General features: G+C 54.6%; 1 protein-coding gene across 1 annotated transcript in view; it reads right to left on the bottom strand.

Annotated features, from left to right (window-relative positions):
• JPH3 (junctophilin 3) overlaps nt 1-23,304 on the bottom strand; it is a 56,629-nt gene extending 33,325 nt beyond the window's left edge. The window contains exons 1-2 of the mRNA XM_068411465.1: nt 22,923-23,304; nt 6,642-7,419 (exon numbers count right to left, since the gene is read on the bottom strand). Of these exons, the coding sequence (XP_068267566.1) occupies nt 6,642-7,419; nt 22,923-23,304 (1,160 nt within the window). The remainder of the gene's footprint in view (nt 1-6,641; nt 7,420-22,922) is intronic.
• Between the last annotated feature and the right edge of the window lie 731 nt (nt 23,305-24,035).

The following is a 24,035-nucleotide window of genomic DNA, read 5'->3' as shown; positions in this document are numbered from 1 at the left end:
GGCTGCTGCGCCATGCCAGAGAGGAGGAGGAGGAGGAGGAGGAAGAGGAGGAGGCAGGCTCCCCTTCGGCCCCCCGCGCTGCCCCCTGCCTCCTGCCCAGCTCTCCGGGGCAGCCCCTTCCCATGGAGCGAATCCCCCTCCATCCTTCCTGCCTCACCCTGCCCGCTGCCATTCCTGCCCCTTTCCATCTGGTCCCAAAGCCACCATGACACCGGCACACCGCGCTCCTGCCCCGCACAGCTCTCCCACCCTGGCTCTGCTCGCTTCTTCCCACGTCCCAAGTCCCCTCTCCTGCTTCACCCTACATCAAAACCATCCCCTCCAGCTGCGCTTCGCTGCTGGTCTGCCGTGACACAAGCCGTGTCTGCCAGGGCTGCGTGGCTTCAGGAGATGCTCCCCGACGAGCGCGGGGAGGAGGGCAGAGCCGGCGGGGACCGCGGCGCATCCCACCGGCTGTGAACCTCTGCTCTGCCCGTGTTATTTCATCACGACCTAGCAATGCTGGAAATGATTATACGAATGCGTGTCGCACACCTGGGCCATGGAGCCGGGGTGTTTTAGCTCGTATTCGGTTCAGCGAAGGTGCTGGGAGCCACCAAGTTGGGAGCAGTGGTCGTGAAGGACGGGAGAGCAACAGAGGGAGAGGGACTAGAGAAACCCGTGCTGAGCTGCTCTCCTACAAGCTACAAAAGACCCTGCTGAGGTTTTTCCAGTTGGATTACTTTGTAAATCATCATTCCTATGAAAGGCACTTAAGGGTAAGGGTGTAATGCTCTGGGATGGTGTCCGGGGATCCGCCGTTCCTAGTGTCCTGGACTAGAGGTGGAACTTGTGCTTGCCGTGAGTCAGAGGTACCCGGGTCACCCCGGCTGACAGCGACACGCCAACGGGAGGAATAACAGCTGATCCTAATCTCTGCCGCCGCCGTATCGCCCGAACCCTGTCAACATGCGGGAGCTTGTGCCCGGGCAGGAGGGGAAGGAGGTGGCAGAGGGAAGGAGGTGGCAGGACGGAAAGTCAGTGCGCTCTGCTGCAGCTCAGCTCTCGGTCAATGCCCTGTTGGAGGCTGCCAGCCCGCTCTGCATTGCACAGGGGCTGCTCAGGGGGAGAGAGGGCAGGAAGGAGAAAGAAAACACGGCTGTGAAGAGAATTACCTCCTGCCCCAGCTGATTTCAGCTTTCAAGTCACCTCCATCCACCCCCTCTCTGCTTTTCTCCCTGTTCCTCTGCACACCTCAAGGAAAGGATGGAGAGGCTGGGAAGGGATGGAGGGTTCATGCTCTCCCCGCACGAGACCCAGCGGGTACCAGATGATGCCATCAGTGACCCCATCAGTCCCCAGCTAATGGGTAGAGGTGACCCCTGCACAGCCCAAGCTCCAGCTGGCAAACCCCATGCCGCAGGGAGCTGCGGATGTTGAACGGTTGCATGGCCTCAGCGGGGAAAGGGGCAGCGCTTCTCCAAGGGTCCATAAGTAGAGGAACAATCCCCGGACCCAGAGGTGCCCAAAGAGGGGCTGGATGAGGTGGTGAGAGGCCCCGACACTCTTGGTCTGATCCCTGAAGCATCCGCTCAGCCCCGTCCCACAGCCCGGTCAGCTGTGACCCATGTCGGCTTCAGCCCGCTGCTGCCTCATCCCCACCACCCCAACCTGAGGAAGAGGGGACACGCAACTCTTTGGGGGCCACAGCGTTCCCCTTCACCCACATCCCTCCTCCTCCCTGCTCTCCATCCGCAGCAAAAGCCCCGCCGGCAGCACGAGGCGGGGATTAGTGCGAGACTAATGCGGGAGCCCTGCAGTCACCTCCCCCAGGCACCAGAAAAGCCAGCAGAAACCTTAAATCAAGCGCCGCTGAGTACAATTGCAAAGCTGCAGGCACAGGCCTGAGAGAGCATTAAGCAGCATTATCATGGCTCGGCGTACTGCCGGTAGTGACATTACTGCAACTTAAAATGTTTGGGATCAGACCTGCAGAATCGGTTCTTTTCTGTGGGTTTTGCCTGGGCTGCATTTCCATTTTTCTGAAGAAAAATACCTGTTTGGCTCAAACAACCTTTTGTACTTTGCTGTTCAGGTCTCCGGGGCTTTTCTTGCCTTCCTGCTCCCCGCTGTACGACAAACACAGATGGATGCTTCTCCTCACTGCAGCATCCTGAAGGAGTGTCCCTGCTTAGTCCAGACATTTTCCTCTACCCGTCCTCACTGCCAGCTTCTCTTTATTCACTTCCTTTTTCTTTTTTTTTCTCCAGTTTCCCTTTCTGAAGTTGAATGACACTGTGCTAATTTGTAGCCCGACCCCTCCTGAGAATATTGAGCTTAATTATATTTTTCTCATCGTTGGTGAACGGCTCGGCTATAATTATGCCTGGGAGTGCAATACTTAGGACTAACCTGAGAACAGCATCCCCTCCGGGGTGCTGGGGCATCGGCTGCTCCGAGGAGAGGGTACTTAAGGTGCTGAACAATAGGGCCCCACGAAGCTTGCGCTGGAGAGGAGCTGAGTGCTCGCCAAATGCCACCCGTCGCTGGGACTCATATCCCTCGCACCGGTGATGTCCCCTCCTCTCACAAGTAGTCCAGCCACTCATTACAGAACCTTGAACTGTGGTAGCAGAAGGAAATCCTGGGGAGAATTAGGGCCTGTCTGCCTTGCATTAAAACTACCACCATCCGTTGTGGAGAGCTGGAGCCGGTCCTGAGCTCCCCTCAATGCTCCATGTGCATCTATCCTCCATGTCCAGCAGCTGTGCTGAAAGCCAAGGGGTGAGGACGAGCTTTCTGGCCCACCTGTCTTGCCGGGATATTATATTTTAGTTGACCATGACACACCAGTGCCTATGGACAATTTGTCTTAGGTATCGTTAGCACTGATGAGGTGGGAGCCGGTGTCTCCAGAACATCCTTCATCCTTCCAGGGTAGGAGCAGAAAGAGTGTTGGCTCTTGGCTCATATGAGAGGGGAATGAAGAGCCCCATAGCACAGAGAGGACACCCTGCACCTTCACCTTAGGCTGGAAAAGGGCCCCCTCCCTGGCCACGTCTGAAAACCGATAGCTGATATCAACGGTAGTTTTTCAGACCTGATACATAGCCCTTCTCACCCATTGACTCTACATAAACAATTTCAGTGAGGGGGAGATATAAGAGGAAGGAAAGTGCTATTTTGTTTTAATTGCATCCAAGAAAATTTAGGAGAATCATCTGCTGAACCTAAAAACTATTCCTTAAATGAGCTTACTTTTCTGTGTCACAGATACCATTGTACTTTCTTCAGACTAACACAACTTTAAGGATCCAATTTACTTGTCTTCAGTACACTGTGTTTTTAGCCTACTTTCCGCAGGAAATGGGGCTTACTTATGTGATTGTGCTGTTTATATATCTATATGCCATCACTCCCACACTAATAACTTTTGAACGTGTTGGCCAATTCCAACCGAATCTGACAGAGCGGTAGAGTTTTCAAAAATACTGAATTCTCACAAATTTAATGAAATACGTGGGTGGGCACATATTTTTCCCCACCAAGGGAAAGTCTGCAGAGTGAACTCAGCCGTATTATTAGACAGAAGAGAATACACACACACACACATACAGAGACACACACCAGTGCTGTTATAAACCCCCCAGGTGCCAGTAAACTGGAGCTCATGTTGGTGTTAGACGGTGGATATCGCACCCCTGAGCCCCAAAGCCACCGAAAGGAGCATCAGGATTCCTCACCAATGCACCCACTGCCTGGTTTGTGCATTTCTTTCCGTCTGGACGATGCAATTTGGCGTGGGCACTGCAGGGGAGCGTTTGTTCATTTAGAAGCTTTAAAATCAATTGGATTAATTATAGGAAAGCCTTTCTAGCTGGTTCTAGGTTTGTAAAACCTTGCTCTCTTCTGGTTCTGTCTGGAGACTCTCAGGAGAGACTGTCCGTGCAAAAACCCTCACAAAGGGGAAGAGCTTGAGCTGAAGGATCGCGGGTTTCAGACAAAGCAGCTCTCCCCGCTTGTATTTCGAGGTCCTTAGGCCTCTCCTGTATGCAGCCGAGTTCTTCTCAGCAAGGGTCATTAGCCATTGGAAGGGGCTGCCCAGGGAGGTGGTGGAGTCACCATCTCTGGAGGGGTTTAAGAAAAGCCTGGCCATGGCACTTAGTGCCCTGGTCTAGTTGCCATGGTGGTGTCAGGGCAACGGTTGGACTCGATGATCCCAGAGGGCTCTTCCAACCTTTTTGATTCTGTGATTCTGTGAGTTGCAAACCCAAGACACCCTCCAAGACCCAGGGCTGAGCCTGTACACCTGCCTAATCCCACCTCCCTGCATCTCCAGCAAAGCCTGAACCCTGTGACCCTGCCTGGCTGTAGCCAAATAGTTTGGCTCTTCGCTGATAGCTTTTGGGGTCTCAACATAAACCATTAACACAGGCAGCAAAAATCCCTGGGATGGCTGTGATTCGCTGTTGGTAACCCAGCACTAATGCACAGCGCGCGTCACATTGGAGTCTGTCTGTCCCCGGCTCGTGCAGCGAGAGATGAGCTGCGCAGCAGATCAATAAAGGGCTTTTCACCACCCCAGCAGCCCTCGTGCACCGGGGGCGATGGCTGTGCCATAAAAAGAGCAAAGCCCTGGGCTCCTGGCACTCATTTTCTTCCCCACATGTCTAGTCAAGAACAGCCTAGTTAAGACCGAGCACAAATGGTGGACGGAGCCGGGCTGCAGGATGGAGATGCCGGGTTGCTCATGGAGCATGTTTTAGTGGGACCAGATTCAGCCTCTGATGGAGCATGCTCGAAGCAGTGCACCCCCATTCATTTATTCCTTTGCATCTTCACTGATGCTTAAAGGCGTTCTCTGGGTGGTCCCCAAACCCCAAAGCTTTTCTCTCCTCCACACACGTGTGGTCATAGGCTGCATCCTCCCTCCCAGCACTGCTGCTGCTCTCCAGCAGACCTCAGAACCACCTATGGGGGTGGAAGGTATTCATGCCCTGGCTTTCCTATCTGATTGGATTTTTTTTTCCTTCTCCTATAATTAGAAGGCGGAACATTATATGCCAAAAGCTCATTAAGCATTTCCAACATGGAGGGGTCATATCTCTTCCAACTCCTACTCTCGTGGCTTTCCAGGACCATTATCGCCTGGGGACAGAGGATGCTCAGGTTCTGCATCCCACGGCAGACCAGAGCTGCACATTTCCAGGACTCAGGCCTTTGTATCGAGGCATTCACATCCCCGGATCACAGGGAAAGCTCTGGCCTTTCCGCTGCTCTGCAATCTGTTTCCTACCTGGCAATCTAGTGGGATTTTTTTTTTTTTTTCCAAAGCTTTGACAACAATTTGGTACACCATCAGCTCGAAAACATCATCAAGCCCAAATATGCTCCCAAAGCAGGCCTGGGAGTCTCATTCACATTGCAGATAAGTCATGGCAGACAGGCTGATAAAGATTTCAAGTGTGACTCTGCATACAAATGATCCAGACCCAACAATTAACCCACCACAGGCGACTGACGAGGTACTGGGGTTTTTCCCCTAACCCTAGCCCTTTTTCCCCAGCACTGGCTCATAAAACAGAAAGGAATGACTGTGCTCTAATAAACCATCCCCAAAAAGTGATACCAAGAGCCCTGAATTCGGCAGAGGAGCCTTTCCTCCTCAGCTTACCTCTTGTCTGGGGGCTTGCTGCAAGTCACGAAGCTCCAGGGACATTTTGGGAGCCAGCTACAAGGCATTTGAGATGGTCCTGCTTTGAGCTGGGAGTTGGACCCTATTTCAACCTAAGTTAATCATGAACCATTTTTTCCCCCTCCTGCTGGTTTTCAGCCGGATCAGGGCCCTGCTCTGACTCACTGAGCAGTTGCACGATGGCTACAGCTGGCCCAGGGAGTGGGGGCTTCCTGGGGCTTGTAGGGATTATTTGGGGGCCCTGCGTCAGGCAGGACAAACCCTCCCCAAGCATCAGCTGCAGCCAGCGATTTGACTGCTTTTCCACTCAAAACCTCTTTCAGGAACAGAAATAGCTGGGAATTCTCCCAGCACAGGCCAACCCTGGGATGGCTCCTCTTGGCTACGTCAGACAGAGGATGTGGGCAAACAGCATCTCAGGAGCTCTTCTGCTAAGGGCAACACCCTGCTTATTAAAGAGGCTAGGGAGAAACGGGGTAGATGGCCCAGTACCTCTAAGTGACAGCTGTCAGCCTGTGAGCCCCACACCATGACCCACAAGCGCAGTCCCACCATGGTGCCACCACCCCCTGCAGTGAACGCACCGGTCTGGGTGACCCTGTGTGGCCTCGATGGCTGGTTCGGGAAGGTGGGTGCATCCACAGCTCGCTCAAGTTAGCAGAGAGACAATTCCCCTTGGATCTACCCCACTTTGAACGCCACCCATGAGGCCTGGGCAAGCCCAGCGGTTTGGCTTTCCAGGTTTCCACCCACTCCCCCTTTGGGGTCCAGATTGCACCGACCGCTGCCTGCACCAGCAGATGCCCACCACAACGCCTGCCTGCCTCCAGTAGCTTCCCTAAAATCCCCCCCTGAGCACCTACTACTGCAAAAAGTCTCATCCCACCATTCCACTTCTCCCATCAAGCCGCAGCCCTCGGGGTGGGACCCCTGCCGAGATGCCACGTTGGGACGGGGACCACCTTACCTGGATGCCGCGATCTCCGCTTTCTGCTTGGCGATGGTGGCCGCCCGCTCGGCCGCCTCGACGGCCCGATCCACCTTCTCCCGGATCTTGCTGGCCCGCAGCGGGATGAGGTTCTTCCTCTTGCCACTGACCAGGACGTTCTGCTTGTACTTGCCCTCCTCCTTGGTGCCGTCGGGGAAGGTCATGCAGCCATAGCCGTGGCGCTTGTTGTTGGCCCACTCCCCCTCGTACTTCAGCCCATCCGAGCGCTGGCTCACCCCGAAGCCCGACCGCTTGTCGTTCTTCCACTCGCCGACGTAGATCTCGGTGGTGGTGGCGTCGATGTCATCTTCGATGACGGAGAGCTCGGTTTCGCCCTCGCCCAGGCTGATGGTGGAGTTGATGTCGCTGGCAGTGGAGCTGACCGTGCTCATCCCAGCTTCGCTCCGGAAAGAGCTCTGCTTGCTCCGTTGGCTGGCCAAGGAGCTCTTGGACTCGGACTTACGGAGCTTGAGCCCGCTCAGCAGCGATCGCCGGAAGATGCCCTTCTTCTTGCTCTTGAGGATCTCGGCGTCGCTGTGGGCCATGAGGACGAAGCCACCCCGGGAGACGGCAGGGCTGCCGGCCACTGCCGGCGAGGAGTCGGGGTGCAGCGCCGTGCCGTTGGTGTGCTCGCTGCGCAGGGAGTTGATGGACGTCCTCAGGGGTGACCTGATAACCGCAGCCATGCCGTAGGGAACGCTCTGCCGCACGCCGTAACCCTGGCGCATCCCTCCAACCCACTGGCCCTGGTATGTCCCTGGGAAGAGGAGACAAAAGCAAAGAGAGGTTTCATGGCACGGCATCCCGTGGGCCCCTGACAGCATCACACCCCTTTGCAAGCCCTTTGCTAGCGGGAACAGCGAAGTGCAGCTCTGGATCCCAGTCCCATCTCTGTGACAAGGAGTGTAACGTCACGTTGTGGGAGGAAAAAAATAACATCCTGGTTGGATTGCGGGCGTGTGCTCTAGCTGCAGCGCGGCACCAGCCAAGGCACCGGCGCGCGGGGAGCGATGCTGCGAGGAACTGCCCCTTACAACAGCCCCTAATTTGAAAGGGAAGCAGTAGGGAGATGGGGTAGGGGAATCGTTATCCGGGAGCAGACTCCGATCCCATCCACGCTGCCGGCAGTGATCAAAGCGGACGGTATATTACAATGCATTTATTTATATACATACGCCTTTCATCCGGCACGTAGCAGAAGGGAACAGCTCTATAGAAACAAAGCCCTCACGGGGCGAGATCCATTTGGTTATTCTCCTCACAAACGTGCCCCTGTTTGAACTCCTCCATTTGCGTGGGCACTTACTGGCGTTGCTTAACTGGTTGTTAGCGGGATGAAACGCACACGGGACCGCGTCGCAGCACTGGGAATGGAGCCACAAGAATCCCATCCAGCGCGGGAAGCGCACTGGGAGTGTAACGCCTGCCCCGTGCGCCGACACACGCGGCTGTAATCTGCCCCGGGTTCATAATCCCTTCCCCTCCCGGAGCTCGGCGATTGGCACGCTTCCTCATTTTATCCCAGCCCGTTGAACCGTGGGGCTTGTTTTTATTCTTAGGTCGGCTTAATCTTTTCTGGACCAGCTCAAGACGCAGCCATTCACCGCCCGCCTGAGCTCTTGCGGGGCAGATTGCTGAGCCCAAGGACGGCTCCTCACCTGCTGCTGGTGCTACTGGGATGCTGCGGCTGGTCCCAGCCCGGGGCTGCCCTGATGCCTCCCATCCCTGGCCGTCGATGCAAAGAGCAGGGCCCCATGCTGGGATGGGCGCAGGCAGCACCTCGCAGCGTCGGGGCCTCCCTTCGTGCCAGCCCCGCTCCTGCACGCCACGCGAGTCTTAAAATAGACTTGCTGAAACAGTGAACCCTGTGAGAATCAAACCGAAACAGCCCCGAGGAGAGCAGCCTGGGTCGGTCTGACACAGGCTTTCCATCCCCTCTTTGCCCTTAGCAATCGGGTCACGATTCGTAGACACGAGAAACCTGTTGGGTCCACCTGAGCCGGCTCTTGCAGCTGCAAAGCTGTTGTTCCCTCAGAGCTCTCCGCCTTGCTGCAGCGTTTTCCCTCTCAACATTTCCCAGCAGCCCAAAGGATCACTAAAACAGCCTGTGCTGGCCATGCCCATCCCCAGCCCAGAAGAACCCTGCTCTCGCTGCGAGGAGCGAGAACTGCTCCCCGAGAGCGTGAAACCATCACCTGGGCACATTTTGGGGGGCATTTTGGGGTGTATCAGCTGTCTTATCTAATAGCTGCCAGCGCTTTGCACAAGCCTCCCTGAGGCTTGGCCACCCTTCCTGGTGCTGTGATGCAAGCAACCCCCCGAGGTGCTACGTTATCTGGGTGACAGCCTTGTGCGCCCCCAAAAAATGCCAGCCCCCAAGCTGGGGGACCTCACAAAGACTGCCTCGGAGAAGGGACGTGGAGAAGCGGAGCCAAGCAGGCAGGATTTACTGAGGGTTTATAGGATTAGCACTGGGGAGGGAGGCAGAGCACCAGGATTATGGCAGGTACCGGCGGGGCAGGGCGAGGAGGTAGTGGCGGTGACGGCAGGGACAAGGATGGGGGACAACCAGTAAGATGGCTCGCAAAGAGCTTGGAGGAGACATCAGACATGTCCTGTGGTTGGGTGTGGGCAGTGAGCCTGGCTTGCCCCGCTGCAGCCCACTTTGGTGTCCCCAAGAACAGGCAACAACCGATGCTGTGCACCCACGGCTCTCCCCGTGCCCAGTGGCATCCTGGAATGGTGCCTGGGTCAGGGGAGAGCCCACCAAGCCGTCTGTCCATCCCCTGCAGACCTGGCACCATCTCGCGTCCTTTTCTGGATCCTTCCCAGAGCATCTCAGCAGGACAAGCCACTGGGGGTGATGGGCAGCAGCTGGGCGAGAGAGACTCCCTGCACAGGGAGCCCCCAAGATGGCTCGGGATGTCCTTGCACCGTGCTCAGCCTCCTGTTTCCCCTAGAGATGGATTCAAAGGGTTTCAGGGAAAGATGCCAGTGTGGGCAAGGGGACATGGGAGAAAAGGTCCTGCAGGAGATCTGTGGGAGCCTGCCCTGCCCATGTCCTGGGCTCCCTTTCCCTTGGCTGGATCCCATGAAGCGGTCCCTGGCCCCACACAGGTCCCTTGGCCTCCCCATCTCCTAACAAATCTGCAGCAGAAAAAAACCCCAACAGATTGAACGGAAGCACCGTAAAGCAAGCACGGCCCTTTGCTGAAAAGCAGAGGCAGCGGCAAAGAGCAGAACAAAGCGCTCTCGGAGCAGGCGTGACGGCGCGTCTCAGCTGGAGCAGAGGCAGCAAATCGGTCCCAGCAGGTTACAGCTGCAGCGAGCGCCGGTGTGTACCTCCAGCAAGGCAGAGGTGCCCAGGAAGCTGTCATCTTTGCGTGGCCTTAAAACCTACTCCTAGAAATTGCAAGGCTGCCAGGAGCAATCGCTGCATCTCCTTGGCAAGGCTGATTTTTCTAGGCAGAGGATGCAAGGACTTGAGGAGCCAGCCCAGCCTGCTTCTCCCCTCCCAGCATCGTGCAGCAACTCCCAGCAGAGAGCAAAACCCAGACCCCATGTCTGCTTTCATGGGTGTCATTGCTCTCCTGACTGCTTCCCTACCGGAGGCAGCAGCATCGGTTGGCCCTAGGAGGGCACAGTCACCTCCCTCGTGGCCACCAGGACATCTGGCCACCTTCATGGCCACCAGCAGACCAAAGAGCTTCCTTCCAGGGAGCTGAGTTCATCCGTCCTTCCTCACCCAAACAGCACTCCTTCCTTTAGATGAATTCATTATGTTTTAATATCCCTAAACATCCCAGGATCTGGCCATGAATTCTGGAAGGTCTCAGAGCCATCTGATCTGCATTGCTAAGCACTGTCACCTCCTCCCCTTGCGCTGCTCAGCTTAACCTCTGCCCCTTCACATTTGCAGATATATGCACAAAGCTCAATCTCACAAGGAGCCGGGAGACCCTTTCTCCCTTCAGAGGAAACAAGATTTAATGATTTTCCACTTCAAGTGCCAGGATGGACCAGCTATAGCTGCTTCAGAGCTAGGGAGCTGAAATGGGAAGCCCAATGGATGGCTCCAAGATGCCACAAATATCCACCCCACTTCTGTGTGGCCCTTCTGCACTGGGCAAAAAGGACAAAGAGCAGCCAAGGAAGTCTTGGACATGGAAAAAAAACCCTCCTGAGCTAGGTAATTCGTGATTTACTATGGTAATACGACCGAGGCAGCAGCCATTTCTGCATTGTGGCTCTTTCCTTACTATCAATATTTGCAAAATGCTTCCCGAAGCGTTAATTGCATGAGATTAATGGAGTGATTGCATCGGGGAAAATGCAGCGTCCGTTACGTGGTACGGGCAGCATCGTGCAGGCAGCCGTGGCCAGGACTAGGGCTGGGTGGAAGTTGTCCTCTTCTCTCAGGCAACTAGCGATAGGACAAGAGGACACAGCCTCAAGCTTCGCCAGGGGAGGGTCAGGTTGGACATTAGGAAGCATTTCTTCTCAGCAAGGGTCATTAGCCATTGGAAGGGGCTGCCCAGGGAGGTGGTGGAGTCACCGTCTCTGGAGGGGTTTAAGAAAAGACTGGCCATGGCACTTAGTGCCCTGGTCTAGTTGCCATGGTGGTGTCAGGGCAATGGTTGGACTTGATGATCCCAAAGGGCTCTTCCAACCTCATTGATTCTGTGATTCTGTGACAAGAGCAGATGCATGACAGGAGAGCACTGGGCAGCCAAGCCAAGAATCCCAGCCACCATCACGATCCTGCTGAAAAGAGGGCCCGATCCTGCCCTGGGAGTGGGGATTTTGCTGCACAATCAGAACCCGAGGGAATAAGCATTGGTTTTACCCTGGGGAAGGTTTCTTGAATCCCGGTGTAATCACTCCAGCAGGATTTGGCTGAGATCAAGGTGATGCCAAGAAGGGTGGGGATGCGGCCACGCATGTGCAGAGCAGAGGTCAGGAGAGGGCATAACCTGAGGCTAGGAGAAAATAACTGAAGTCACCCTGAAAGATGGATCAGGGAGAATATTCCTCTTTTGGAAGCAGCAGATGGAGCGTGAGAAAGGGAATGGGCTCACGGGAAAGATGGGAAAGTTGGGATGGGATGGAAACATGGAGAGAAGAAAATGGGCAATGCGGTTGTTGGCCACTTTCACTTGTGTTCTTAAGCCTGGGTTTGGGGTTTTTTTGGCTCGCTCCCCTTGGAGCAAGGCTGGCTTGTTTCCAAATGGCTTTTAAAATTCCTGCAGGAATTTCCATTGCCTTGAGGACCATGCAGAGCCCCGTCCATGGCTGAAAGCAGAAAGTGGGAAGTCACTGGCCTCCCAAGCATCACTCCTGACTCTCCAGGAGAAGACCAGACGTTTTGCGAAATGACAAGTACCAAAAAGTAATCTAATTTGTTGCAGTTATTCAGTGCTTTCTCAGCATTTGGCTCAGAAGGTTAAAACTCATTCTGGGAAGAGAGCAGAGAGTCTGCAGGGCTGCTCCTGTTGTCCCCACAATGCCAAAATCCCCCAGTTTGCACCTTGCAGAAAGGGCGAGAGGAGCAGGACCCCGTGCAAAGCCGTCGGTGAGATGGTTGGGTGCAACCTCTGCTCCTCCACGTTCCCTGCTGGGAACAGGGACAATGCAGTGGCACTCCAGCATTTCAGCCGCTTCTTGGGAAGACTAATTAGCTCCTATTTGCAAAGTGCTCCAGGAGGATCTGAGGCATTACACACACCAGGAAGAACTACAGGTTTCTGTTCATTTCCTTGGCTTTGCCAAAGAGTTTTTGGGGTTTTTTCCTGGGAAGCGGGGAAGGAGGAGACCAATCTCTGTCTCCAGCTCATCTCCCTGGGGTACAGCCACTGCGGAGGGGTTCACGTGCATGCTCATGGGTCCAGGACTGTGGAAAGAGCTGCTCGCTCTTGCAGATGAGGTCTTCACCATGGCTGGGAAGAGGCAACCAGCTCATGGCTTGCTCTTCCCACGCATGGCTGAAACCTCGGGCAAGAAGAAGAGTCACTTCATTGATGCCATTTGTCTCCATGCCAGGTGCCTTTTGCACATAAGAGAGTGATGGAGAGGGAAAGGAGACCTGAAACATCTAGAAAATGGCCTTTCTGGCCCAGAGGGAGGTGGCCTACAGCGCTGCGCTCAGCAGGTGAAGGTGAGAAACGCCGGAGGGTGGAAAGCGCCCAGCTTTGCCACGTGCTGCCCCAAGCTGAGGGGCTGCCTGGCACCCACAGTCCTCTCCTGCTTACGGAGAGATGGCAAAGGCCAACAGCGATGCCCAGACAAATAAGTAACACCAGGAGATCCCTTAGGGCACGCTGGAGCAATAGGAGGATTTTGAACGATACGGGGGGAAGCCCCAAGGGAGGGTGATGGGCTGCTCACAGCCCAGCAATGTACGTGGGGCTTCCTTTGGCCCAAGGTGGGACCATGTGCTTGGATATAAACCTGGTCCATCTACAACATGGCGCTGGAATGAGACAGAAGTCAGGATTTTTTGGGTTGGAATGGCTGCGTTTTCTTTGCTCCCTCCCTCTGTACCCAAGGATTTGGCATTTTTGAGGCTGCTGAGCCCTCTGGCTCCAGTCCAGGAACACCATTAAGTACAAGCTTTCTGGGCTGAAGGCTGCTCACAGGCTTTTCCTGAACCGAGATGGCCAGTTCTGAGTCCTGCAGGACGAAGCCCTCGGCAAGCACACGGGGTAAAGCACGTGGGGAAGGTTGCACAGACCTGCCCTGCCTTGCTCCGCTTCGGTTTCTCATATGGAGAAAGTCAAGCAGTTATTTAGGATGTTGTAAAGCATTTTGAGGCCCGTGGACACATACATATTATTATCACAACACGACCTCAGAAAAAGTCAAATGCTTAGAAAAATATTCCTAATTAATTAATTAACAACGTCCGATGGCAATACTTAGGCCGGTCTCTTGAATTACGACAGAAGGAGTAAGTTCTACAGATATCGCTTTCCAGCTATTCGATATCAGAAAGGCCCAGGGAGGATCCATGCACAAATCATGTTTAGCATCTCAGAACCATCTATCCCAAAGAGAAGATGTATGAGAGAAAAAAGAGGACTGGGGGATGCTAATTCAGCCTCAGTCCTGATGGTGGGATGATGGGGACGTCCTCGTTGGCCACCCCAGCTGATGTCCAAGCAGTCAAAGGGTCTCGCTGGTAAGAACATGCCCCCTAAACACGCTGCCTGCATGTATGGGTCCTCCTGAGCATGCACACGGGCGCATTTTTGGTGCCAAGCCACCCCAAAAGCCGTCCTCCCTGCACTGTGGCTCCTGGCAGCAGGACAAGGCGTTGCGCTGGGTGACCTGCATTCCCTGCCCTGGCCCCAGCTGCCGGTCGGAAGAGCAGCAATCGTCCCCCAGATGCTCACCTAAATCCCACACTGGCATGATATGGAGGGCTAGGACTTGCCACCTGCATTGCCCACCGTGGAAGGTGGATGTCAGTGATGGTGCGTGTGGGCAATATGGCATCAGCAGCAAATTACCTCCCCCCAGCCCTGCCAAGGCTCTCCAGGCCTCCAACCATCACCAAGCCATGCTGAAAACACAGTCAGATGCTTCTGCTGGGGCTGCTAATTTGCCAAAAATATGCTCTGGTAACTGCTTACACAGGGGAAGAAATAAAGTATGGATTTTTGAGTATGCAAATATAATCTGCAGGCAGGAACACGTGATGGGTGTTAGTCATATTGCTTAGTGCGAGGCTGGATACATCCATACGCGATGGGCACAGTGGGGTCTGGGCATCCGTGGAGGAGAGAAGGGGAAGAGGGAAAGGAGAAGGGAGAAGAGCAGAGCAGAGAGGATGAGCAGAGCTGCCATGGGCTGTTTTGCTGCTGCCTGGGTGCTGGGTAGCATGATGTCTGTTGTTGGGGCCCAAGAAATAACGTATTATTCCAAGCCTGCAGCTCGTATCAGCACGGTTAGCTTGCACTTTTTAAAGCTAAACGACAGGGACCCTCCATCTAAGGAGACAAAACAGTGGGGTGGTTGGGTTTGGATGCTGTACCATAGGAGATCGCTTTGCAAGCAGGTAGAGATGGGTGCAGGGCTGGCCCCGGCAGAGCCAGCGCCTCGCTGGGCACCTCTGCAGGAGCCAGAGGGAGGAGATGGATTTATACAGCCTCACGCCTCAGCCAGGGAATCTGCTTCCTCCTCTGTGGATGCAAATACCAACGTAAAGTAACTCTGGCTGAAATACCACAGAACAGGGATTGCTCAACCATCCTCCACAGGGAAACTCATCTGAAAGGCAGGTTCACATGTGGGGTGAATGCTCATCTGGGGGGCATGAGCCCCATCCAAACCATGGGGAGGCCTTTATATCCTTATTGCCGTGGTATCTGCCCCAGAGATAGTTTGCGATCAGGAGATCAGCAGAATGAAGGTACTTCCCTCACTGGCAAACATTAATGTGCATCGTGGTATTGCGAAGACTGCTGATACTCGTGCTTACAGATGGGAAACTGAGGCACGGAGCGACACAGAGGATGAGCTCCTCCAACAAAACGAGCTGCGTGCCTCCTGCTGCTGCGAGCACCAAGCGGCTTTGCACAGCCTACAGCAACCCCACGGCAGGGTAGGGACCGGGGCAAAGCCCCCCCGCTGATGTCCTACCTCTGCAGATAACCCCAGCTGCAGGGATTAAGCCATTTTCTGCAGGTACTGGCCAATAACGAATAGTGCCCTTACAATATTAAGGAGAAGCCACTCCAGAAAAATCACATAGGGAAATTCAGCTCAGATAACGTCTGCAAGAGGAGCATCCCCCCAGACCCACAACTACGTTCGGGCTCGCCCGACAGTGGCTTCCGAGGCATTTCGGCTGTTTGCTTTGAGGGGGAAAAACTCAATTTGCCCTCTACCACGTGCAGGAAAATGCAAGTCCGTCCTGAGCATCCTCTCCCTGTTTTCTCTCATTGCTTCTGTATCTCCTGCTTCCCTGAGCCTGTTTGCGTTCGTTAGCTGTTGCCTTTTCCAGCCAGCATTTGGAGAAATGCTTCAGACTGTTCTAATGAACAATCAAATCTCGGCATGGCTAATTCTGATGGGGCTCATGATGCATCTCAGGCCGGTTGCGATTTTTCTTAAAGCGCCAGGTCCTGGAGTCAGGGGAAATACAGCTTTCACAAAGACAAACATTTCTAGTCTTCCTCGGAATGGGAAGCACCAGCTCCACAAGAGCCAGGGAAAGTCAAGGGAGCATCATCCCCTGGTGAAACAGGGCCCAGGGCAGCCGTATCCCTGCAGATTCAGCCACCGACTGGGGCCAAAACCGGGATGAGGCTTTAGCACGAGGGATGCGAAACACATTAACGTATCGCTCAGCACCTTTATTAAGGCTAATGTGCTCCTCTCACAAAGCAGAGTGAAATCGGGCTAATGCTTAGCCCCGTTAATCCTCCAGCGCTCTAATCCTCATCACAAACTCTGCCATCTCACCCCATTTCTCAGCAGAGCTCACGGGAATAAGGGCTAATTCTGCAGCACTCATGAAGGATGCTGTGTGCTGGTGCTGGGTTTTGGGGGGGCTGCATCCCTTGCGAGGGGTGGGAGATGCTCAGCGGTGTGGGATGAGGCTGAGCTGCCCATGGATTGGGGATACGAGGCTGCACCAGGAGCGGGGACGGCGCAGGACAGGACGAGGCGAGGGCAGGGTTTATTTATTTCCCGTGAAATAAATGATCAATCCCTTGTTCAGCTCTTGCAGACCCAAAGTGATGCCCTGAGCAGGAAATTATGTCTTTATAGTCATCATCTTGGTGCAAATATCTGTGAACTTGGGGGATCTTGGCTCTGGCTGTTCACTCATTCATGAAAATTCATGATGCTCTGCTGTATGTTAAGAGTAAGTGGAACCTCTTCAGGGAATAATTTGGGGAAAGGAGTGGCTGTTCTATGGGAATGCTCATGCTTCGATTGCAATTTTTAAGGATTTTTGATTCAAAGGCCAGAATCTGTCTTTGAAAAGCCAATATCAAATCAAAAATATAAACACTTGCCATTCAAGTGTTTTTTTTTTTCTCCAGGCTCCCCCTTTTTGTTAGTAAATACTTCAATTGTAAGTTAAACAGCTTATTGCAGGAGCAAACTACCATCAAGACTCTCCTGTAACAATGGCAAACGCCTTAAAAAAACAAAAAACAACCTTTCTTGGTCAGGATTTCAGTCAATGCCAAAGCCAGACCCCAAACAGGCAAAAACTGCACAATCTCACAAGACAGATGCTAAACCCCAGCGTTGCCCCTGTAAGACCATCACCAACCCCAACCTGCCCAGCTTCTGTATCTTCAAGTCATGCCTACATTAATACAGATCATCCATCTACGTCTGCGTTACCTGACTCAAAGCATTCAAAATTAATCAGGTTCATTCGAAAATCGAGGCATTTTTAAACAGAAGGCATTTTTAGCTCTCATCTGCTGGTTTCCAAGCCGGTAAGAATGACTTTTCTGCAATAGTCGGGGTGGAAACCTTGCTTCAAAAATGAAGCTGAAAATCTTGCACAATCACATGATTCCACAAGCTGAAGCTTCAAGGAAAAAAGAAAATGTTCAGCTACAGGAGCAGATGTCACCCAACCACGAGGAGCCCCACGGGAGATCAAATCCCATGCAAATACCCTGAGATTTGCATTAAAACCTGTGAGAAACCCCGGGGTGACCCACTCCAGTGAAAAGATATTAAAATTGTGCTTCAGGAGTTGTTGCCCTCTACGATGGGTCAGGGAGAGGTGTGGAAGGGGGTCGGATTGCCCCAGGTTGGGGGCCCTACACCATCCCCGGGAGCATCACGCACCGGACAAAACACTCGAGAAGATGGGGCTGGGGTCTAAGCCTCTTGGGCAATTTCTATCTCCCCTACTTTTCCCTGGGGTCAAAATCCTTCTTTCTCTGTCCTGAGCTGTACCTGAACCTAAGCAGCGTGTTCCAGTGAGATAACTAATTACCATGAGTTCATATCATTCATTTTTAATGATGCTGGTCAGACTCTTCATTTAGTATTTCGATTCAGCTCTCTATGTTCGGCGTGTCCCGATGTTTCAGTTATTGCTCTCCTATAACCACTGTTGCACTGCAAGCATCTTCTCTACCAAATCTAGACAGCAAGAGGCTTCATAAACAGAGTTCAGAGCTTTTTTTTTAATTAGCAGGTTCTTAGGGGGGTTATTAGGACCAGCTCGGGCTGTGCCTTGGTTCTGCAGGCACCAGGAGGATGGGGGATCAGGGCGCGTTTGTATTTGCTTGTTTCCACCCACTATTTAAAGTGCATCAACAATTCCTTCCCGGCAGCAAAATAAGACGAGAGCTGATACTTTTAAGGTAATTCTGACATCTGTGCTATGAATAGATCGCGTGGAAATTTGCCCTCGCTCGTTGGTTCCCTGCAGCTGTAAAGGAATCCATGAAAAACCCCAGTATGGAGAGAGGGACGAGGCAGCCCTCAGTGACACCGCTGCCCTCAGTGGCACCGGCCCGTGGGGTCCATCCAAACCCACTTTTCATCTCCAGCGAGGGGGCTGCGGCCCCTTCCCGGACAGGCAGGTCCCCCCATGACATCCCCAGTCCATCCCCCTGGAGTGACCCTTTACCAAGGCGCCTGTTTTTGCAAAATAATTCACGTTTTTCATCTCCTCCACCACTCCAAAGCCACGCAGTTGGTTGCTCCTGGTGCACCAGCTACGAGAGCGGCTGGAGGTGTCAGCGGTGCCACCGCAGAGGTGGGGCAAGCGGGGCACAGAGCTGCCAAGGCTCCTGCCCCGGCAGGACAGGCTGCGAGAGAGCCCACGCCGGCAGCTCCCCCCGCACCGCTTCCCTCTCCCCATCGCTTGCAAAGCAGGAAAATTTGCCAGCCCAGGCCAAGAAAACCCACTTGCCTACTCACACGGTGCTAACAATGCAAACACTAATTATATTTCACTCACCTATCAAAGGGATGATTCATTTAGGTGAGTGGGCATGGAGGATTACACAAGATGAACACCGCGATGCGACCGCCCGTCCGTTTTGGGGTAACCCTCTCGAGAAACAAGGCTGCGTGGAGCACGTGGGCACCCGGGATGGGGTGAGGGGTGGCAGCAGGAGGGACCTGGCATGGCCCTGATGCACCGTGGACACCCCCAGTCTGGGGAACCACTGCGTACCCCGAGGGCTGGCTGGGCAGCGGGGACATGAGAGAGGGGCTGGTCCCCTCCCCAAGCCCCTGTCTGGTCTCAGATCCCAAATGCTCAGCTGGGGAGAGGTAGAGGGAGGAGAAAAACCACATCGGCAGGGATGGAAAGGGCAAAAGCAGATTTGGGGCTTCCTTCATCCACCCCATCTCATCCACGCCCATAACCACCGTTTCAGCCGCTAAACCCAAACCCAACGCACAGCCCGAGGATTTCCATGGCAAGGAACAACTCAGCACTGCAGGTGCAACTCAAACTGTCCCAGGGTAAAATCACTGAGTATTTCCAAAGTGTCCGAGGAGTTACAGAAAGGCAGGAACCAGCTGAGATGCCTCCTGATCTCCAGACCTGCTCAGGAGAGGGTCTCCAACGGGAGGTCTCCACGCCTCTGCTCCAGAGAGGTTCCACCAGCTCCAGCAAGGGCGACGGCAGTGGCCCCGGCTCACGTCAGTGCTGATCCAGGTGGATGCAGCCCCTTTTGCCTGAATCAAGGGAGCAAACCCGCTCCTGCTCTGGAGCTGGGCTGAATCGGGCCCAGCAAACACCTGGTACAACTCCAGCATCCAACTGGAGCAATCCTCAGCAGCTGGGTTCGTGTAATATCAGGGTGCTTCTGGACAGGGGCAGGGATTTTGGGCAGGATTAAGGACATGTCAGCAGTATCGTGGTTTTGGGGGGGTCCGATTGAGTGTGTGCGCACAGGGGAAGGACAGGACGGTGCACGCGTGTGCCGCAGGTGCAGGGCTGTGGGTGAGGCATGCAGTGGTGCTGGGGGGGTTTGGCAAAGCGTGGAGTCCCAGGGGAACAGCCAGGATGGATTTGCTTATCTGGGCTCCGTGCACTGGGTTTGCGTTGATGGACACATCATGGACACATGATGGACACATGATGGACACATGCCTTCTCCCAGGCAACTAGCGATAGGACAAGAGGACACAGCCTCAAGCTTCACCAGGGGAGGGTCAGGTTGGACATGAGGAAGCATTTCTTCTCAGAAGGGTCATTAGCCATTGGAAGGGGCTGCCCAGGGAGGTGGTGGAGTCACCATCTCTGGAGGGGTTTAAGAAAAGCCTGGACATGGCACTTAGTGCCCTGGTCTAGTTGACCTGGTGGTGTGAGGGCAATGGTTGGACTCGATGATCCCAGAGGGCTCTTCCAACCTGATTGATTCTGTGACACGTACCGGCACGGCTCAGGGAAGGCGGTTTGCGTTCACCCGGCGCGTGCGTGGGTCAGAGAGCGCGGGGCTGGGGGCAGCCCGCGTGCGGGTGGGTACGTGAGCGGAGGGGCGAAGCGGCGTCTCGGCGTGGGGAGGAGAGGCGGGTGTGCATGGCGATGAGTGTGTCCGTGTGGGAGGTGCGAGCTCTGCAAGCTGCATGCGGGGTGAAGCGTGCACGTGTGTGCGCGGGGCAGGAGTGAGCGCCCGGCGTGGGGGGGGACGGGACCCGGGGCGGTGAGCAGGTGGCACCCCACGTCCAAGCCCAATGCATCGACACGTGTGCATCAGTCACGCAAAATATCGCTCCCGAGATAGCGCTGGCAACGGCTGGTGGAGTGTCGAGGTTTGTCCTTACCCACTATTGTGCAAGGAAACGGTAAAATCGGAGTGAACCCCGTGAATTGTGGGGCTGCTCGCTTCCCGAGGCTCGCTGCGCATTTAGGGACGCATCCCCTAGCCCTGGTTGATGTGCTAAAAAAAAATAAAATATGCAAGGGATGAATATTTATCTGTGGGTGGCAAGTGACAGATGCTGGGGCGAGGCTTCTAGGATACTTCAGTTTGATGAAGGTAATAACTTGAATAGATTAATGAGAAACATCCTTCCCAACGGTTGCCTCCCCTGTGCCATAGCGACGCAGCAGAGCTCCTGCACACACCAGCTTCTGGTATCCAACCGCACCGAGTTCATTAAGGTTCAGTGTCCAAAAGGCTGGAGATGCCCAACTTTGGTGTTTTCCACCCAGAACGGAGACAGGCGACTGGGAAAGGGCCGTGGCCTCTGGCTACTCGCAAACTGAGTTGGTGGAAGTGCCATGTCACCTGGGTTCAGTCACTCCATGGTGATGGCCCAACCGAAACAAGGGCAAAGCTGGTGTGGAGGAGCCCAGTAGGGTGTGTGTGGCCCGTCCCTGCTCCTGGCAGCAGGACGGGCTTGGCCACAGGTCCCATTGCTCTGCATCTCCCCAGCACGGCCATCCCGTCCTCTAGGATGGTTTGCAGAGTCCCTGGGGGGGAGCGTTTCGCTACAGACCCTGCCCTTGTCTCCTACTCATCCTCTTACCTCCTCCTAAAATGACAAACGTGCAATAGAGCTTTTCCGTCCCCAGACACCGAGAAGCCGGGCTGGCCTGACAAGATGGAAGAAGCAGCTCTTTGCTTCTGGTAGGTTCTCAGAAACGGTGAAGCTGCCGTAAGCCACCCCAGTTTGGAGACGCGCCCCAGCTCTCCCGAAGAGCTGCCGCGCCGCAGCCGATGGGGAAGCGTGCCGGGGTGGGGGCACGCGCGTGCCCGGGGACGGGGCCAGCCCTGCAACACCCAGCCCTCGGAGACCTGTAGTTTGTTGAGACTTCTGCCTGCCTTCCTGCAACGGGCCCCGGCAGGGCTGGGTGCCAGGAGGGGAGCAGGGCAATGGCACCAGTGCTGGGAGCACACAGAAACCCCCCCTGCATCCCCTCCTGACCGCTGTGAACGTGGGAGACAGCGATTATCCTCTGACCAAGCTTTATTCGCTACGGAAGGACTGCTGGGATTTATCGACGGCTCGCAAACACGCACTCGGCAGATTCCAGCTCAGACCCCAGCATTATTCCCGGCAGCTGAAACAAAAGGTTGCAGCTGTATTTTCCTTTAGGAGAAAGCCACCGGCACAAAATTATCATTAAAAAAAATCAAGAGATCGTTCCACCTCTCCCTACGAGAGCATAAAAGAGCAGCTGCAGGTAACGTTTAATCTTGCCTCCCCATATAATCACAAAGCAGCAAACTGGGTTTTCTAGAGAAAGGTCTTGCAGCACCTTCCTGGAAGGCTGCGATGGAGCTCGTCAACGCTGCAATTTCCGTAACGTAGCAGTCCTGGAAAATGGTAACCTCTTAAAAACCAAAACGAGCCTGCTCTAGACGGACACGTTCACCAGCAAAGCAGCAGGTCAGCACTGCCGAATGCCCCTGGCTGCCAGCAGGTAGGCCTGCCTCGGACCACGGTGGCAATTCCGATGGAAGCAGCCATAAAACACGAGAGAGGATGATACAGCCACTTACAGCAGAGCACCAGCTGTTCCTCCTAGTTCGGCCTTAAAGCTTGTTAGTCCAGCAATTTTTTTTTGTTTGATCACTCCAATTGGGTTTTCTTGTTTTTTATTTAATCCGAGTTTCCCCTCCACATCTCGTTAAGCCGTGTTGATGGCAGAGAATAGCTTTGGTGATCCCTCTGAGCCCCTACGCTGAGCATTAAGCCGTAAACTAGGAATGTAAGACTCTTGTCTGAATCAAAGTCTTTTGCCTGGTATTATTAAGCATGGGGCTGCGTTCAGAGGGGCTGCAGGGCATGCAAAGACCCCAGCCCCTCGCTGGAAGCATTTGCAGCTCCAGAGCTGCACCCATCTGCCCTGGACCCCCCCTGCACGCTCGCCTCCCCTCTGCCCCGGGTTGCTTTGATGCCAATCCTACAGGTTCCAGTGGTGCAGAACTGCAAAGCCCATGTGCAACTTGGGTCGGCTCCCAACAGCTTGGCCCACCCCATCCTCCCACCCCCCTGGGCGAGAGCTGGGCGTCCGTCCCCCACCCCAGCACAGCTGGCTTCCCTCCCCAAACAGCCTGGTCGAGGAGGTGGGGGGGAGGACCTGGCGCCCAGAGACCCACTGAACGTATGGGGCTACCTGTGGCAAAGAGCTGGGCTGATGCCATGCTGGGCTGGCTCCTTATCTCCTGCGGGCTACGAGCATCCCTCGCTCCAAGCTAGCAGGCTGCAAACTCACAGACTCCAGCCTAAAACCAGGGTCCCCATTCAGAGGCTGGTACCCCCCCACACCACCCACCCCGGCCGGGAAGGTATCAATGCAGCACCTACCTCCATCCGAGTAGGTCTCTGTCCCGTAGCCATCCTGTAATCCATTGCTCCAGGTGCCTTCGTACTTGGCTCCGTTTCCAGTGCATTCTCGCACCCCGTACCGTCCCTTAAATCCATGGGTCCACTCTCCTTTGTACACCCATTTCCCCTTGCTCTCCATGCCAATGCCATGGCGCTTGCCCTGCGCCCAGGTGCCCTGGTAAGTGTTGCCGCTGGGCCAAGTGTAGACCCCCAGCACCTCAAAGCCGTGACTCCAGGAGCCCGAATATTCACCTTGACCCTTCGGGCCGGTACAGATTCCGTGGCCATGAGCCTTTCCGTCCTCCCAGCCTCCACAGTACGACCCTCCATCGTCAAAATTAAACCTTCCCCCACTGGACATGCATGTAATTCGGTTTGCAAATCCCCCAAAAGGTGAAAAAAAAAAAAAAAAAAAAAGAAATGCAGAAAATAAAATGCGAACGATGACTTGGGGAAAAAAATTTAAAAATAAATTAAAAAATCAAATCAAATCAAACTCAATCGAAATCATGCACCAGATCCAGGGAGCTGCTTAAGCCAGTTTCTCGTGATTATTCATTCTCTGGGAGTGTGTTGAGGACCAGTTCTCTCTTCTCCTGCTGTGGAAACAGTATCATTAAAAAAAAAAAAAAAAAAATAGCAGCAAGAACAGCAGCAGCTATTGGGTTTTGGTGCAAACGACTCCACCTAAAAACCATCCAAGGCAGGGAACGGGGGTGGGGGAAATAAAAAAAATAAAAAATAAAAAAAAAAAAAGAGGCCAAATGCCAAGCGAAGGAAAAAATAACGGCAAGGCTGCGCCCCGCAGCCGCGCAGCCCCGCGCAGGGGCACCCCTCAGAGCCCCCGCTGCGGCCGCCCCCGCGGGCTGCCCGGCCGCCCGGCCTGGCTCCGGCGCAGGGCCGGGGGGGGCGGCGGGGGCGGCATGGCGGGGCCGGGCGCTGACAGCAATGCGGTGCCGCCCGCCCCCCGCCCCGCTCCCCCGCGCCGGCCCTCGCAGCGCGCCCGCACCCCGCGCCCTAAAAACCCGCCGTCGCCTCCTTTATCCCCCCCCCGATCCCCTCCTCCTCCTTCCCGCAGCCCCACACCCGCCC

Source organism: Nyctibius grandis, chromosome 12, assembly GCF_013368605.1.
Source record: "Nyctibius grandis isolate bNycGra1 chromosome 12, bNycGra1.pri, whole genome shotgun sequence".
Classification (NCBI taxonomy): Eukaryota; Metazoa; Chordata; class Aves; order Nyctibiiformes; family Nyctibiidae; genus Nyctibius; species Nyctibius grandis.
This window is presented reverse-complemented; position numbering and strand designations above follow the sequence as displayed.